Genomic DNA, 16423 nt, shown 5'->3' on the forward strand with positions numbered 1-16423 from the left:
TCCATGAGCATGGAACGTTTTTCCATTTCTTTGTGTCTTCCTCAATTTCTTTCATGAGTATTTTATAGTTTTCTGAGTACAGATCCTTTGCCTCTTTGGTTAGATTTATTCCTAGGTATCTTATGGTTTTGGGTGCAATTGTAAATGGGATCGACTCCTTAATTTCTCTTTCTTCTGTCTTGTTGTTGGTGTATAGGAATGCCACTGACTTCTGTGCATTGATTTTATATCCTGCCACTTTACTGAATTCCTATATGAGTTCTAGCAGTTTTGGGGTGGAGTCTTTGGGGTTTTCCACATAAAGTATCATATCATCTGCAAAGAGTGAGAGTTTGACTCCTTCTTTGACGATTTGGATGCCTTTTATTTCTATTTGTTGTCTGATTGCTGTGGCTAGGACTTCCAATACTATGTTGAATAGCAGTGGTGATAGTGGACATCCCTGCCACGTTCCTGACCTTAGGGGGAAAGCTCTCAGTTTTTCCCCATTGAGAATGATATTCGCTGTAGGTTTTTCATAGATGGCTTTTATGATATTGAGGTATGTACCCTCTATGCCTATACTCTGAAGAGTTTTGATCAAGAAAGGATGCTGTACTTTGTCAAATGCTTTTTCTGCATCTATTGAGAGGATCATATGATTCTTGTTCTTTCTTTTGTTAATGTATTGTATCACGTTGATTGATTTGTGGATGTTGAACCAACCTTGCAGCCCAGGGATAAATCCCACTTGGTCGTGGTGAATAATCCTTTTAATGTACTGTTGGATCCTATTGGCTAGTATTTTGGTGAGAATTTTTGCATCCATGTTCATCAGGGATATTGGTCTGTAGTTCTCCTTTTTGATGGGGTCTTTATCTGGTTTTGGGATCAAGGTAATGGTGGCCTCATAAAATGAGTTTGGAAGTTTTCCTTCCATTTCTATTTTTTGGAACAGTTTCAAAAGAATAGGTATTAATTCTTCTTGAAATGTTTGGTAGAATTCCCCTGGGAAGCCATCTGGCCCTGGGCTTTTGTTTTTTGGGAGATTTTTGATGACTGCTTCAATTTCCTTAGTGGTTATAGGTCTGTTCAGGTTTTCTATTTCTTCCTGGATCAGTTTTGGTAGTTGATACATCTCTAGGAATGCCTCCATTTCTTCCAGGTTATCTAATTTGCTGGCATAGAGTTGCTCATAATATGTTCTTATAATTGTTTGTATTTCTTTGGTGTTGGTTGTGATCTCTCCTCTTTCATTCATGATTTTGTTGATTTGGGTCATTTCTCTTTTCTTTTTGATAAGTCTGGCCAGGGGTTTATCAATCTTCTTAATTCTTTCAAAGAACCAACTCCTAGTTTTGTTGATCTGTTCTACTGTTCTTTTAGTTTCTATTTCATTGATTTCTGCTCTGATCTTTATTATTTCTCTTCTCCTGCTGGGCTTAGGCTTTATTTGCTGTTCTTTCTCCAGCTCCTTTGGGTGTAGGGTTAGGTTGTGTACTTGAGACCTTTCTTGTTTCTTGAGAAAGGCTTGTATTGCTATATACTTTCCTCTTAGGACTGCCTTTGCTGCATCCCAAAGATATTGAATAGTTGTGTTTTCATTTTCATTGGTTTCTATGAATTTTTTAAATTCTTCTTTAATTTCCTGGTTGACCCATTCATTCTTCAGTAGGATGCTCTTTAGCCTCCATGTATTTGAGTTCTTTCCGACTTTCCTCTTGTGATTGAGTTCTAGTTTCAAAGCATTGTGGTCTGAAAATAGGCAAGGAATGATCCCAGTCTTTTGGTACTAGTTGAGACCTGATTTATGGCCTAGGATGTGATCTATTCTGGAGAATGTTCCATGGGCACTAGAGAAGAATGTGTATTCCGTTGCTTTGGGATGGAATGTTCTGAATATGTCTGTGAAGTCCATTTGGTCCAGTGTGTCATTTAAAGTCTTTATTTCCTTGTTGATCTTTTGCTTAGACAATCTGTCCATTTCAGTGAGGGGGGTGTTAAAGTCTCCCGCTATTATTGTATTGTTGTCGATGTGTTTCTTTGCTTTTGTTATTAATTGCCTTATATAATTGGCTGCTCCCATGTTAGGGGCATAGATATTTATAATTGTTAGATCTTCTTGTTGGATAGACCCTTTAAGTAGGATATAGTGTCCTTCCTCATGTCTTATTACAGTCTTTGGTTTAAAATCTAATTTGTCTGATAGAAGGATTGCCACCCCAGCTTTCTTTTGGTTTCCATTAGCATGGTAAATGGTTTTCCACCCCCTCACTTTCAATCTGGGGGTGTCTTTGGGTCTAAAATGAGTTTCTTGCAGACAGCATATCAACGGGTCTTGTTTTTTAATCCAATCTGATAGCCTGTGTCTTTTGATTGGGGCATTTAGCCCATTTACATTCAGGGTAACTATTGAAAGATAGGAATTTAGTGCCATTGTATTGCCTGTAAGGTGACTGTTACTGTATATTGTCTGTGTTCCTTTCTGGCCTATGTTGCTTTTAGGGTCTCTCTTTGCTTAGAGGACCCCTTTCAAGATTTCTTGTAGGGCTGGTTTTGTTTTTGCAAATTCCTTTAGGGGCAGAGCACATTCTTGAAGTGATACCCCAGAGGAGTTCTCTCCCTCCCCACCATGAGGAGTGTGGGAAAGTGCTTCCCTTTAGCTGATGAGCAAAGGCTCATCTCACAGACCCAATTATGGTGGAGGCAGATTGGCTCTGAAGACAGGTTGAAGAACTAGCATCCCATGAAGCATTTCTTCCCTAGGCAGATATAAAGATTTAAAAGGGAAAATAGGCTAATTATGTCACTGTCCAAGCTTGCAAATATGTGGGCTTTCCTGGGAGTAAGGGTGGTTCCCAACACTGAACCATGGAGTAGAGGATCAGAAATGGGAAGAGATTATAAACCCTTATTTCTGGAACCCACCAAGAGTTTCTAAAAGTGGAGTCCAGGGTTCCAAACAATTATGCCTATTTTCCAAGTGATTTGCCTACAGGTAACATTTGGAACCATTGACCTAGATGGTTTTTGGAGACTAATTTACCACAGAATTCTCTTCAAAATGAATACCTCTAATATTCCTGAATTTGTCCTATACATTTCCTTCTGTGAATTTCATGATAATCATAAATTCAATGTAGTTGAGCATCTCTTTGATACCTAGGTCTACACCAGGAGACGTGAAAGGATGATTTTATACTGAGAACCACACACGGGTTCGAATGATTTCATCAGCACAGTCCAGGTCATGCCATTTTTCTCTGAAATGCTACGCCATTTATTAAAAAGTCCATCTGTGCTCTAATGATCTGAGATACCTCCTTTATCTTATACTAAATTCCCATATGTCCTGGGTCTCTTCCTGGGCTTTTTTTTTTTTTTTAAGATTTTATTTATTTATTTGACAGAGAGAGACACAGTGAGAGAGGGAACACAAGCACGGGGAGTGGGAGAGGGAGAAGCAGACTTCCTGCAGAGCAGGGAGCCTGATGCGGGGCTCAATCCCAGGACCCTGGGATCATGACCTGAACCGAAGGCAGATGCTTAATGACTGAGCCACCAGGCACCCCTCTTCTTGGGCTTTCTATCCTAACCACTGGCCTACTGGTTTCTGTATACAACAGTACCACACTGTTTTGTTTTGTTTTTTTAAATTTTTTTTTTTTTAAGATTTTATTTATTTGCGAGAGAGAGAATGAGAGACAGAGAGCATGAGAGGGAGGAGGGTCAGAGGGAGAAGCAGACTCCCCGCCGAGCAGGGAGCCCGTTGCGGGACTCGATCCCGGGACTCCAGGATCATGACCTGAGCCGAAGGCAGTCGCTTAACCAACTGAGCCACCCAGGTGCCCAGTACTACACTATTTTAATTACAGAGGCTGAAATAGTATGTTTCATACTATTCAGCCTATGAGACTAGGCCCTTCTTTGCAGTTTTTGTTTGTTCAGCGTTTTCCTGGCTATTTTTGCATGTTTGTTTTTGCACATGTATCAACTTGTGTAACTTCATTAGAAGCCTGTCGATATTTTTATTAGCATCACATGAAATTTATAACACAATATTCACTTTGGGAAAACTGATGGTAAATCATTCTGTGCTGGAAATGGGGATGTCTTTCCATTTCTTCAAGTTTACTTTTGGCTTTTTCAGTGTGTGATTTTTCTCCCTTATAGGAGCTTGACTCAGTGCTTGGAGTATAAAATGGGTTTATTTTCCTCTACCTCCCCAGACCCCCAAGGTGTACAGTGGCCAATTTAAACTAGGTTTGGAGGCCACTCCTTTTTTTTTTTTTTTAATTACACAAAGCATCACATTACATATTAATCATTACACTCATCTTGATAATCCATGATGTTGAGTTTCTAGGAGTCTCACAATTAGAAGATTAGAAAGCTTCCCTTGGAACTATAATGTCAGGTTGAATCATTTGAACTTACTGTTTTTTTGTAGGTCATAAGTGGTCAAGGGGCGCCTGGGTGGCTCAGTCAGTTAAGTGTCCAACCCTTAATTTCAGCTCAGGTCATGACCTCAGGGTCATGGGATTGAGCCCTGCATCAGGCTCCGAGCTCAGCAGGGAGTGTGCTTGAGATTCTCTCTCCCTCTCCCTCTGCCCCTCCCTCCTGCTCTCTCTCTCTAAAATAAATAAATAAAAATTTTAAAAAACTGGTCAAATAGCTCTATTTTCATATGGTTCAACCTCAACACTTGATTCAATCATTCAGGCGTCTCTGCTTAATGGGATGGGTCACATACCCAATTCCAGGCTTCCGGTAGAGTGTAGATCCCTTTGTAATGGTGTTACTTCTCTCCATCCACAAAACCTGAGGTAGCTGATTCAAATCCTTATGTTTATATGGACATAAGCAAATATTTCCTTTCTTCAGCTGTCTTCCTTGGAATTTCATTTCTACTGTGGTTTTAAAATAGGTCCACAAATTCTTTGATACCCCTCCCCTTGAGTGTGGGTTGGACTGAGTGACTTGCTTCGAATGAATAGAATGTGACAGAAGTGATGGTGTGCTACTTCATAGATTAGGTCATCAAAGACATTGTGGTTTCTGCCCAGCTATCTCTTGAAGTGCTCACTCTGGGGAAAGTCAGTTGCCATGTTGTGACGACATTCCAGCAGTGTCCACTGACTTAAGGAAAGGCCCTTGTGGTGAGCAACTGGGCCCTCCTGCCTCCAGCCAGTGGGGAGATGAGGCCTTCTGCCAACAGCTGTATGAGTGAGTCATTTTGGAAGCAGACCCTCTGGTGCCAGTCAGCCTTCAAAGGACTGCAGCCTTGGCCAATGAATCAGGCTTAGCTGGGTGGTTCTGGCTCAGAGTTTCTCATGAGGTTGCAGTCAAGAGTCTTCAAGTTTCCTTCTCTCACTCAAGACCTAGCTATTGATCTCCTACTCGGTGAGAGGTGCTGTGCCAGGAGTAGAGAGCTGAACAAGGCACTTGTGTCCTCCAAGAGCTCACTGCTAATAGGAAAGTCGGTGTCATCCGTAATTATTAGCTATAAATCTGCTAAAATGGAAGGTGCTTAAAAAGTGCTTCAGGGGCACCTGGGTGGCTCAGTTGGTTAAGCGACTGCCTTCGGCTCAGGTCATGATCCTGGAGTCCCAGGATCGACTTCCACATGGGGTTCTCTGCTCAGTGGAGAGTCTGCTTCTCCCTCTGACCCTCCCCCTCTCTCGTGCTCTCTCTCTCTCATTCTCTCTCTCAAATAAATGAATAAAATCTTAAAAAAAAATGTGCTTCAGGTTGTATTTGCATGGAGCTTTGAGAGGACAAAAGAGAGGCAGTTCTGCTGACTAAGGTTTTTTGAGTAGAGAGAGTGAATTAAGAAGAGACCTCTCCGCAGACAGTAGTAGAGGTCACACTACACAAGAAAAGGAGGCTGACCAGGCCCCTCTTCAGAGGCCAGGAGCTGCTCTGAAGCTATTCTGCTGCACTAGGAAATCCACAAATCTTCATTAGCAGCCGTGACCATTCCCCCCCAAAATTAATGGTAAAAAGGGCTGGGTAGGAAGAGGGCTGAGGAAATGATTTTTTTTTTTTTGAGAAGTGACGTGTCTTGTTAAAGTGTGCACAGGTGTGCAGCGAGCTCCAGCTATTATTGATTTAGCTCCACTGAAGGGAACCTAGGTCTTAGTTAATAGGGCCGCAGTAGGGTGCTCTGAGTAGAAGCAATCAAAGTCTTATTTCAGTGCTAGTCTCCTAAGAGGAAAAAGAGAGAGAAATGATGACATAAGACTTCGACTTTTCCTTGAACACAAAGCCAAAATTTCTTGGTTCTGGGCTCATTTGACACATTTTTACCAGCCCAGGATGTGACTGATTGGCACTTGAATTGAGTTTGCCTCATGGATGTGGGGCTTAGCTTGTTGTCCTTGCTCCTGTAACTGCTTCTCTCATAGTTAATGGTTTTCTGTAGTTGAAACGAGGTTTGGAAACTGACTATATTTGGCAAAACTCGGTAACTGTGCTTATTTTGTCTCACCAAAAAAAATCCAACAAATGATCAAAATCACAACCCATATTGATGGTAAATGTAGACAGTGGCTTCTAATTCTGGTTTTGTGTTTGTGGTACAGAGACAAGGAGGGTAAAAATTTGTGTTCAAGTGATGAGTCTATCTTTTCCACACCTCTATGAAAGAGCAAGGCCAATGTAACCCCTTAGTGGACTAACTCTGCACTGTCCAGAGTTTTCTGTGTATCTGTGGTTGTTAATCTCTTGACTGATTTGACAAGCTGGCGTTTCTGGAGTCAGGTAATTATGACTCATGTTAAGTTGGAAGTTTTCTCTCTTTTCTAAGTCAAATTGAATAAGGAACACATTTTTCTCCTTCCTCAGAAGTAATTAAGACCTCAAGAGGCTGTTGTTTCATACCATAGCTGTGTTAACCGCATTGTCTCATTCCCACCTCTTTGAGAACTAGGCCAAGGCAGATTCACCAAACTCACGCCAAAGCTGCCGCTCAGCTCAAAGGCATCTGGGCCTGGGGGGGTCCAGCCTTGAAGTGTTCTAGGGACACAGGGTTCATTACTTCTCACTCTTCCTCATTCCCTTATTTATTTATTTTTTGAAGATTTTATTTATTTATTTGACAGAGAGACATAGTGAGAGAGGGAACACAAGCAGGGGAAGTGGGAGAGGGAGAAGCAGGCTTCCCGCTGAGCAGGGAGCCCGACTCGGGGCTCGATCCCAGGACCCCGGGATCATGACCTGAGCCGAAGGCAGACGCTTAATGACTGAGCCACCCAGGTGCCCTCCTCATTCCCTTTTTAATAGCCTTACTTTCTAACTGCTAACCTCTTAGTCCACACATCTCGCTGGATCTCCTACCCATTGGTTCTGGTTTGCTCCTGGAACTTCTCAGAACATCTCCCAGCCCCTTTCCAGGGCCATTCTTGTGTTGGACAAAGATCTCCTGGCTTCCCAGTCTTCTTCACGCTAAACTCACTCAGGCCCTTTGACAAGGTCTCATATACAAACGAGTCAAAGATAGCCAGTGGAAGAGTTAGGATGCTAATATTTCTGATTTTCAGCCCTGCCTGTTTCTGCTAGGCCATTCTATAGCCCCTCTCCCAATAAATGCATATGTCAGTGTAGTTCACTCTGTCTTGCCCTTGCAATTTAAGAAAAATTTTTATAGTACTTCGTGATTTCTAAATTGTTTCCATGAATATTATGCTATCTGTGAGGTAGGTCTTATTATTTCTATCTTACGCTTGTGGAGACTGGGGTCAGAGAGGCTCAACAACTGACTGAAAGATTCTCTCGAGGTCCTCTAAGGTGGTCCCTGACCAGCTCATTTGGCGGGGGGTGGGGGGGGTGGGGTAGTCTGTGAGAAATACACATTCTCAAGCCTCCTCAGACCTACTGAATCAGAAACTCTTGGGTGGGGCCCAGCGGTCTGTCTTTTAAGGCCTCCTGGTGATTTGGATGCACACTCACGTGTGAAAACCACCGTCTCAATCTATGGGTGGGTCACCCAGGAATTTGTTAGATTAAAAGAATAATAACAAAACACTGATGTACATTTGGACTTTTCTCCAAAATCCTCCCTAACTCCTCACTTTGATTCTAGAGGAGGTTATTTTTTATTAAGATTTTATTTATTTATTTATTTGAGAGAGAGAGCGTGAGCAAGGGAGGAGCAGAGGGAGAGGGACAAGCAGACTCCGCTGAGTGTGGAGCCCACCTCAGGGCTCGATCGCATGGCCCCGAGATCATGACCCGAGGGGAAATCGAGAGTTGGACGTTTCACTGACTGAGCCATTCAGGCGCCCCTGGGGGAAGTTACTTTTATCATGAAAATGGAACTAATCAGGGGCGCCTGGCTGGCTCTGTCATTAGAGCAGGTGACTCTTGATCTCGGGGTTGTAAGTTTGAGCCCCACAGTAAGTGTAGAGATTACTTAAAAATAAAATCTTTTTTTTTTTTTTTTAAGATTTTATTTATTTATTTGACAGAGAGAGACACAGCGAGAGAGGGAACACAAGCAGGGGGAGTGGAAGAGGGAGAAGCAGGCTTCCCGCTGAGCAGGGAGCCCGATGTGGGACTCGATCCCAGGACTCTGGGATCATGACCTGAGACGGAGGCAGCTGCTTAATGACTGAACCACCCAGGCACCCCTAAAAATAAAATCTTAAAAAAAAATAGAACTAATCACAGACCAATGGTTGTTTTTAGATGAACTCATTTTCTCTTTTGTCTTCTGTAGGTCACAATTCAGAGAAGAGGGATAAAGAATCCTCTCTCTCCAACAGGGATATAAATGAGCCATTTTCTGCTATAGATAAAGAAACACTTGCAGAAGCAGTTAGGACAGGTAATAAGCTATATAGTGTAAGCTAAATAAGACACTTAAGTATAGATAACTTCAGAGTGCATCTGTGCCTTTCATGGTATTTTTACAAAGGAGATGTCAGCATGCCTTTAATTTACCCACAAAAGCATACAATCTGCCAGTAAAATGATGAATTAAACTAACTCTGGGAATTTGACCACCCTTTTGAAAAGATGCTACTTTTAGTCATTTCTACCCAACCAGGGTCATTCCTAACATAGGCATCATCTTCTGAGCCTCTCCATTACTGCACGCTGAGACTTTCAAACAAGTAGGAGGAGTAAATCCAAATATTAACTAGTCCTGGATCTTCAGCCTTGGATGACCTGAGCCTGGGCCCATTCAGAATGGGTAGAAACTTGCCCATCATGGCAATGTGCTGACTTTTTCTAACAGGGCCCTTAGAGTTGCTTGGTGCTGTGGCCTCTTCCTGTAGCTTAGATCGAGTCCCACATCGGGCTCCCTGCTCAGCGGGAAGCCTGCTTCTCCCTCTTCCACTCCCCCTGCTTGGACATTTCTAAATTTCTCCCCATAACCCAAGATGGCCCTTGGCCAGCATCCCCCTGCCTGCATTGCTAGGTGCCCCCTCAGTGGTTTTCCACACCAAACCATCCATTTCCTGTTATGGAACGTCTGTGCCCCATGTCCTTGATTCCTGCTTTTGTCACATTACAAATGGAGTGACAGAAGCTCTAGGAGTCCCTGATATCAGCTGGGGTCTCCAGCTAAGATTGCCTTGCGCTCTAAAGCCCACACCCGGTGGCATTCCGAATCTACCCTCAAGATGTCTGCAAGTCCCTACAGGCTGTAAGAGCTCAAGATCATCTGGTGGCATGTTTACCCTTGTGCATGAAATTCCCCCAAACTTACAGACTTGAGGCAGATTATATATATTTGGCAGAACTTCCCGAAGCTGGGAGGGTGGGGTGATGGGGGCCAGCTTCAAACTGAATATTTGACTCCATTGTTTTTAGTAGCCATTGCAGAACTTTCCACTGCCTCTGTGGCCCCTGACTCCTCTTTCCATCTGACCTCTCCCCTGTTATTCTCCTCCTGCAAACTGTGCCTTGTTGTCTCTACTTTTTGGTTGCTTTGCTGCTTGCTGGCTCATACCCTCAGCTTCTCACCTCCACCGCCAAACAGCTTACGAGTGTATTTTCCTAGACAAAGCCTGTTTTGTCCCCAAGAGGACTTTTGGAGCCAGCAGCTAAGTTGCTATAGTCTTCAGTTCTGGTTGTCCCTGCAGATCTGTATGGGGCTGTCTCTTTCTGTTTACTTTGCCATGTGCCTTTTCATTTAGATGTTCAAAATAAGAACGTACCGTGTGCGCAGCTTCTGCAGTTCCTCCAGAGGAACATCATCATTGCCGCCGCCTCAGTGGCGGGAATCCTTGTGGTCACAGTGTTGTTGGTGCTGGCCTTGACCACATGCATCAGGAGGAAACAACTATCGTGAGTGGCTCATAGCTCCCGCCTTCCTTCGAAGGACTCGTGGGTATTTGTGCCAATGTTGCCCCAGAGCTTCCTGCTGATCCTGGAGTTAGGTTGTATATTCATAGAGTACGGATGGCCCAGAAGCTAGGAGTTTTTAAGCCCTGCCTTGGTGGTGATGCACAGCTAGGTATGGATTTCCTGGCTTGGACCATGCTTGCCTCTAAAGAATCCCTTAGGTTCGACCACACCTGTTTTCACACCGAGGGCCACTTAAAAGAGGAGATGGTACAGCCTCGGGCTGAAAGATTGGAAAATAGGAAGATGAGGGCAGGGAGGGATGAGGCCGTGGAGGAGATGAGCACAGGGCTGATGTTTGGCTTGTTCACCCTGGGTCAGTAGCCCTGATTGTTAGAATATTGAAAGATCCCCCTACTGGTTGGTGAAGATCACCTTCCCAGGACCTCCCACAGACTTTCCAGTCTTCCCCAGAGTCCTGCAAATGAAGGGTTCATGCCTGGCCCAGGAGTGGCCCTCCAGGGCTGTGCTCTGACAGTGGCCACGTTGACTAGTCAGGGGCTGTCTGTACCACTTGCTAAATATGTCTGCTATCCCCCCGATGAGAGGGCTCCGACACAGTGGCTGTAATCATGAAAGGCACTAGAAAGTAAATGGCTTACAAGACTATGCATTTGCAATAACTGCATCTCGAAATTATGTGCCTCCATCTGCATTCCTTGAGACACACTTCTTTTTTTTTTTTTTTTAAGATTTATTTATTTGACAGAGAGAGACAGCAAGAGAGGGAACACAAGCAGGGGGAGTGGGAGAGGGAGAAGCAGGCTTCCCGCCAAGCAGAAGCCCGATGCAGGGCTCAATCCCAGGACCCCGGGATCATGACCTGAGCCGAAGGCAGACGCTTAACGACTGAGCCACCCAGGCGCCCCGAGACACACTTCTTAATCACAGGGAAAAGCAGCTTCCCAAGGTCCCTCGGGTCTTGCCTAACTCAGCTTGTCCACAGAGAAAGGGGGCTGTGGTGTGCCATGGGGGGTGAAGTGTCCCTCCCCCCCCCAACTCGGAGGCTGCAGTACTTAAGTTTGCCCACAAGAGTGACATTGCTTTCCCTAAAGGAGTTCTTTAAAACACTAAGACTCCTGAGACTGATAACCCGTTCAGGCCGGCCACCACTGCCTCACACCCAGCTTCCTCCTCTGAGACAGGACTGGGTTCCCTGAAGTGAAAGGGGAGCCTGGAATGTGGCAGAAGTTAGAAAGGGAAGATTTAAAGAGCTTATTCTGGAAATAAGCTTGACCCACTTCACAGTTCTGACTGGGGCTTATCCATTGGATTTGTCATTGCCCTTCTGTGCCTCTTAGAGGTGTCAGAAGAAGTGGTCAAGACTGTGGCTCCGGGCGCCTGGGTGGCTCAGTTGGTTGGGTGACTGCCTTCAGCTCAGGTCATGATCCTGGAGTCCCGGGATCGAGTCCCGCGTCGGGCTCCCTGCTCGGCGGGGAGTCTGCTTCTCCCTCTGACCCTCCCCCCTCTCATGTGCTCTCTCTCGCTCATTAAAAAAAAAAAAAAGGGGGCGCCTGGGTGGCTCAGTTGGTTGAGCGACTGCCTTCAGCTCAGGTCATGATCCTGGAGTCCCGGGATCGAGTCCCGCGTCGGGCTCCCTGCTCGGCGGGGAGTCTGCTTCTCCCTCTGACCCTCCCCACTCTCATGTGCTCTCTCTCATTCTCTCTCTCAAATAAATAAATAAAATCTTTAAAAAAAAAAAAAAGACTGTGGCTCCATCCCATAGAGGCGAATCGAAGCTGTGGAGAGCCTGTGTCATCAGAAGGTGGGGGGAAAGGAGTTTCCCAGAGGCTCTCTGGTGCCCAGAGGCAAAATGAGTTTCACACATGACAGACCTTCCTGATGTGCAGTAGAATGCTCACCCCTCAGAAACATCAGCCTCTGTCACTCCCCAATGAGTAGACGGTAGGAATTCCTATACACAGCATTGTGCAATATGGTTTTGTTGTATTTTATTTTAGACATCCTCCAGCGAACATGACCTATAATATTTTTATTCTGAATGGGAAGACCTGGTGGCAAAAGATTCAAGAAAAGAACCCCGGAAAACACAGCGATAAACAGAAACAGTTGTTGAAGAGCAAGTCCCGTGTCTAAGCCAGCCGGTGGGGCCAGCCAAACCAGGACTGGAAGCTGTGAGGCCAGGCAGCTCTCCACCGGGACACCACGGAGAGGCACTTGGATTTCTGGCTGTGAGGTGTGGTCTACAAAATGTTGACCTTCTCCTGTCAATCTCGAATGGACCAAGACACAAATGCTGTACCACAGGATGCTTATGGTGTGGTATGGTTCTAATGGCTAGTGCAGGAGACACACACATTTGCCCAAAGACAAACCCGACCAACTACCGATTTATTTATTTATTAAAGCATCGGTTCTCTGATTCAGCCATTCAGGGAGCAGGTATTAATTGAACACCTAATATGTAGACAATCTCACACATGAGGCCACCAAAAGTATTGGAAGCAGGCCTGGTCCTCGCAGGTCCTCATTTCTGAGGAGAGGGCAGACAGCGGGCTGAAGCTCTTTGGTGGTGTTCTTAGGTCTCTGAGCTCCCATCTGCAGGGGTCCAGAGGGGGGAGCGGTGGGGGACGCCCAGCAGCCCTGTCCCTGCGCTGGAAGGTGGTGTCTGGGGACGCCCGCTGTCCTGGGACGGGGACACAGAGGTTGCGCCCTGGGCTGGCGCAGGGGCCCCTGGAGGCTGCAGCCGCCCCTGGGTCCGCGCGCTCCAGCGCCCACCCTCTGCGGCTGCACACCCACTGCCGTCCCGGCGGGGGCCGCGGTGGGGGCGGCGGTCGCGACGGCAGGGCGAGGACGCGAGCGAGGCCCGAGGTCGGGCGACAGCGACAGTGGCGGAGGTCGGGGAGGGCTGTGGCCTCGGCATAGGGTCCCTGTCCAGGCGGCCGAGGACGCGCGCGGGGCCCGGCTGGAAGGCGTCTGGGGGTGGGTGGGTTCGCTAGGGAGTGAAGTGGGATCTAGGGAGGCAGGTGGCCTCAGGAGGGCGGGGGGCACATCACGCCCGGAGGGACCCGCAGACCAAGGGCAACCAGTGCCGACAGAGAACCCCGGGTGTGTCGGAGGCCGGTGTGGACTAAAAGCTGGAGGCGCATCAGAAGTTCACCGCCGCGGAAGGAGAAGGTCCCCCGGTCTGCTGGGGGCCGAGCACCGCGGGCTCTTGCTCAGCCGCTTAGAGTCTCCGCAGGTGCAGGCCCAGGCTAATCTTCCCTCCGGCTGGAGAGGACCCCGGCCTCCTCCTCGCTGCTGGCCTCGGCGCTCCTTTCCTGGGTCCAAGTCTCTTGGGTCACCTTCAGCCTAGGACCCTCCTCCACCTTAATAAGCTGCACTTACTGAGAACCTATTGTGCGTGTAAATTCCTTTAGGCATGATTTTTTTTAAAAAAGATTTTCATTTATTTATTTGTCAGAGAGAGAGAGAGAGAGAGAGAGAGAGAGAGCGCACAAGCAGGGGGAGCAGCAGAGGGAGAGGGAGAAGCAGGTTCCCCACTGAGCCAAGGAGCCTGATTCAGGACTCGATCCCAGGACCCTGGGATCATGACCTGAGCTGAAGGCAGACGCTTAATGACTGAGCCACCCAGTCGTCCCCCTTTAGGCATGATTATTGTCATTTTATTTCGAGAAAAGGAAGGCTCAGACACCTAAGATCACCTGATAGAGGCCCCAAGCTAAGGGGGCAGCCTGGATTCTAATCCAGACCCAGGGTCTGTGCTGTAACCTTTGAGTAGCCTGGCCCCTGTCACCCTTGGGACCTGCTGAGGAGGAATGAGTGGGAAGGACTTCTGGTCTCCTTTTTTTGGGAGGTGGAGTGAGTGAAGCATTCCCCCCAGGGATAGAAGTGGTTCTGGAAAACCAGGTCTGGTGGGTGGCTTATATTAAGGGCACCCTCTCTGGTTTTCCCGGCCATGTGGTTTTCCTTGTCTGCTCTCCCAAAGTGGGGAAGCCCTCAAAGCTTTAAGCCATGGGGAATTGGGGGACAGGTCAAGGCCAGGCTGGGTCTGAGTGAGACATTCCTCTGCACCCCTCTCTCCCCAGTGAATAATCAGCCCACTTTCTTCTTGTTTGAGTCCTACTAGGGATGGTCCAAGCCTTGACCTGGAGGATGGACCAGCACCAGGGAGTCACTGTGACTCTTTAAGTCCAGGTTAATACCCCTGACAAGCCCTACTGGTTTCAGTCTGGGCAAACTCCATGGACCCTCTGGCATACATCCCACTCCAATTTCAAGGGTCTTCCCTTGAGAAGTGGGATCTTCTGTCCTCTTTTTTTTTTTTTTTTTTAAAGATTTTATTTATTCATTTGAGACACAGAGATACAGAGACAGAGAGAGAGCATGAGCAGGGAGAAAGGCAGAGGGAGAGGGAGAAGCAGGCTCCTCGCTGAACCAGGAGCCCGATGTGGGGCTCGATCCCAGGACTCTGGGATCATGACCTGAGCCGAAGGCAGACGCTTAACCGACTGAGCCACCCAGGCGCCCTTCTGTCCTCTTTTTAAAAAACAAAACCTCCCCCCCCCAAAATATGTTCTCTCTTTGAACCAAATCCTTCTAAGCTCTGAGAACCTAGATTTGGATCAATGGCTGTAGGAAGGGACCCTTCCAAAGACAGACTGTGAGAGGTACCTGCTCATGGCAGGTTTTGTGGACTTTCCTGGGGGGCAACTTATAGCGCTGTCTGAGGGCAAGGGAGCTCATATACCCAAAGGTGGCTGGCGGTCTCATGTGGGCAAGGAGTCCTGGAGCCCTGGGAGCCCTGGGCCCATCTTGTGCTGGCCTAGGCATCATCTTCCCAAGCCCCCAACAGTGTTGCTACTGAGCAGGGAGGGAGGAAAGAAGGGAGGGCATATCCCACGAACGGTCCCCTGGGATGCTGGGCTCAGCTGGACTCCAGTACCAGTCCTGCCTTGACCATCTCTGAGGCTCAGTGTCCTTATTTTTGCCATAGGGGTAAGCATTTACCTCCTTCCCAGGGTTCATTCAGCAAGAACCATTTATTAAGCACCTGCTGTATGCCAGGCACTGTGCGGGGCTGGGGACACCATGGAGAGTAGGTAGAACAGCCTTCCTGTCAGTGGGTTGCTGGTATCCCCTTGGAAGCTTGGGAGGACATGAGGCTGTCAGGGCTTAGGTATACAGCAGGCACACCATAAATACCAGACTCTTCCTTGAGCTACTGATAGGTTGCACCCCCACCCTCATCCCATCCTCATCCCAACCTCTTGGAACCCTAGAACTGAGAAGCAGCCCATCCTCCTGTTGGCCTCCCACCCCTACCTCAGGCTTCCATTTGAAGAACAAGTTAGGGTCAATGACCTCTAGCCTCTGCCAGTGGTCTCCCCATTGCCTATGGGCCCACTGTGAGCCTCAGCTTGGGTTTACCTCTTCCTCTATCCAGGAGATGTCTCCCTGCGTTCTTAGTCTGCTCTCATGCTGGGGGCTTCCACCTTCAGCTCAGTGGTTGGTCTAGCTAACCTGACCCTGGCTGGGTGAGGGGCAGACACCAAACAGCACAGGGGATTTCAGGATGGAGCCCTGTGGAGGCTCTGGGCTCCCAGCCTCTGCCTCTCACTAGCTGTGAAATCTCAAGCCTCAGTTTCTTCTTGGCCTCAATTTCTCTATCTGTAAAATGGGGGCTAACCTACCTTGTGGGGTTGTTGTGAGCATTGCACCTTTGCTGGGGCCAACATACAGTAGCGTTCAATATAAAGGAATAAATAAATCTTAGCTATTATGATTATTTTGCAACACTTTGGCTCTTTGCCTGCCCAGCATCCTTTCTCCCTCCTTCCAGCCATAGCTTCTGACTTCCCTTGGGTTCTTCTCCTCTGTCTCAATGTGGTGTGCGTGAGGCATGTGACCTAGTCCTAAGCCACTCTCACATCCCATCCACTGGCTTCAGGGACTGGTTGGGGGATGGACATGTGATCCACTCAGCCAATGAACTGTGTTAGAGTTTCTGCTGGGAAAATGGAGAGATAGGTTCTTTTCTCTTTCCCCTCCTTCTTTTTTAAATAAATGATAACTCTCTCTATATGTATTTTGCAACATTTTCCAAATATAAAATATGTCAGTGAATCAT

General features: G+C 47.1%; 1 protein-coding gene across 1 annotated transcript in view; it reads left to right on the plus strand.

Annotated features, from left to right (window-relative positions):
• Window positions 1-12739, plus strand: part of CUNH2orf92 (chromosome unknown C2orf92 homolog) — a 35704-nt gene extending 22965 nt beyond the window's left edge. The window contains exons 8-10 of the mRNA XM_035001719.1: window positions 8699-8806; window positions 10125-10275; window positions 12294-12739. Of these exons, the coding sequence (XP_034857610.1) occupies window positions 8699-8806; window positions 10125-10275; window positions 12294-12429 (395 nt within the window). The 3' untranslated portion in view covers window positions 12430-12739. The remainder of the gene's footprint in view (window positions 1-8698; window positions 8807-10124; window positions 10276-12293) is intronic.
• Window positions 12740-16423: the final 3684 nt, after the last annotated feature.

The sequence above is a fragment of the Mirounga leonina genome, unplaced genomic scaffold, assembly GCF_011800145.1.
Source record: "Mirounga leonina isolate KUSES-001 unplaced genomic scaffold, KU_Mleo_1.0 Mir_125, whole genome shotgun sequence".
Lineage (NCBI taxonomy): Eukaryota > Metazoa > Chordata > Mammalia > Carnivora > Phocidae > Mirounga > Mirounga leonina.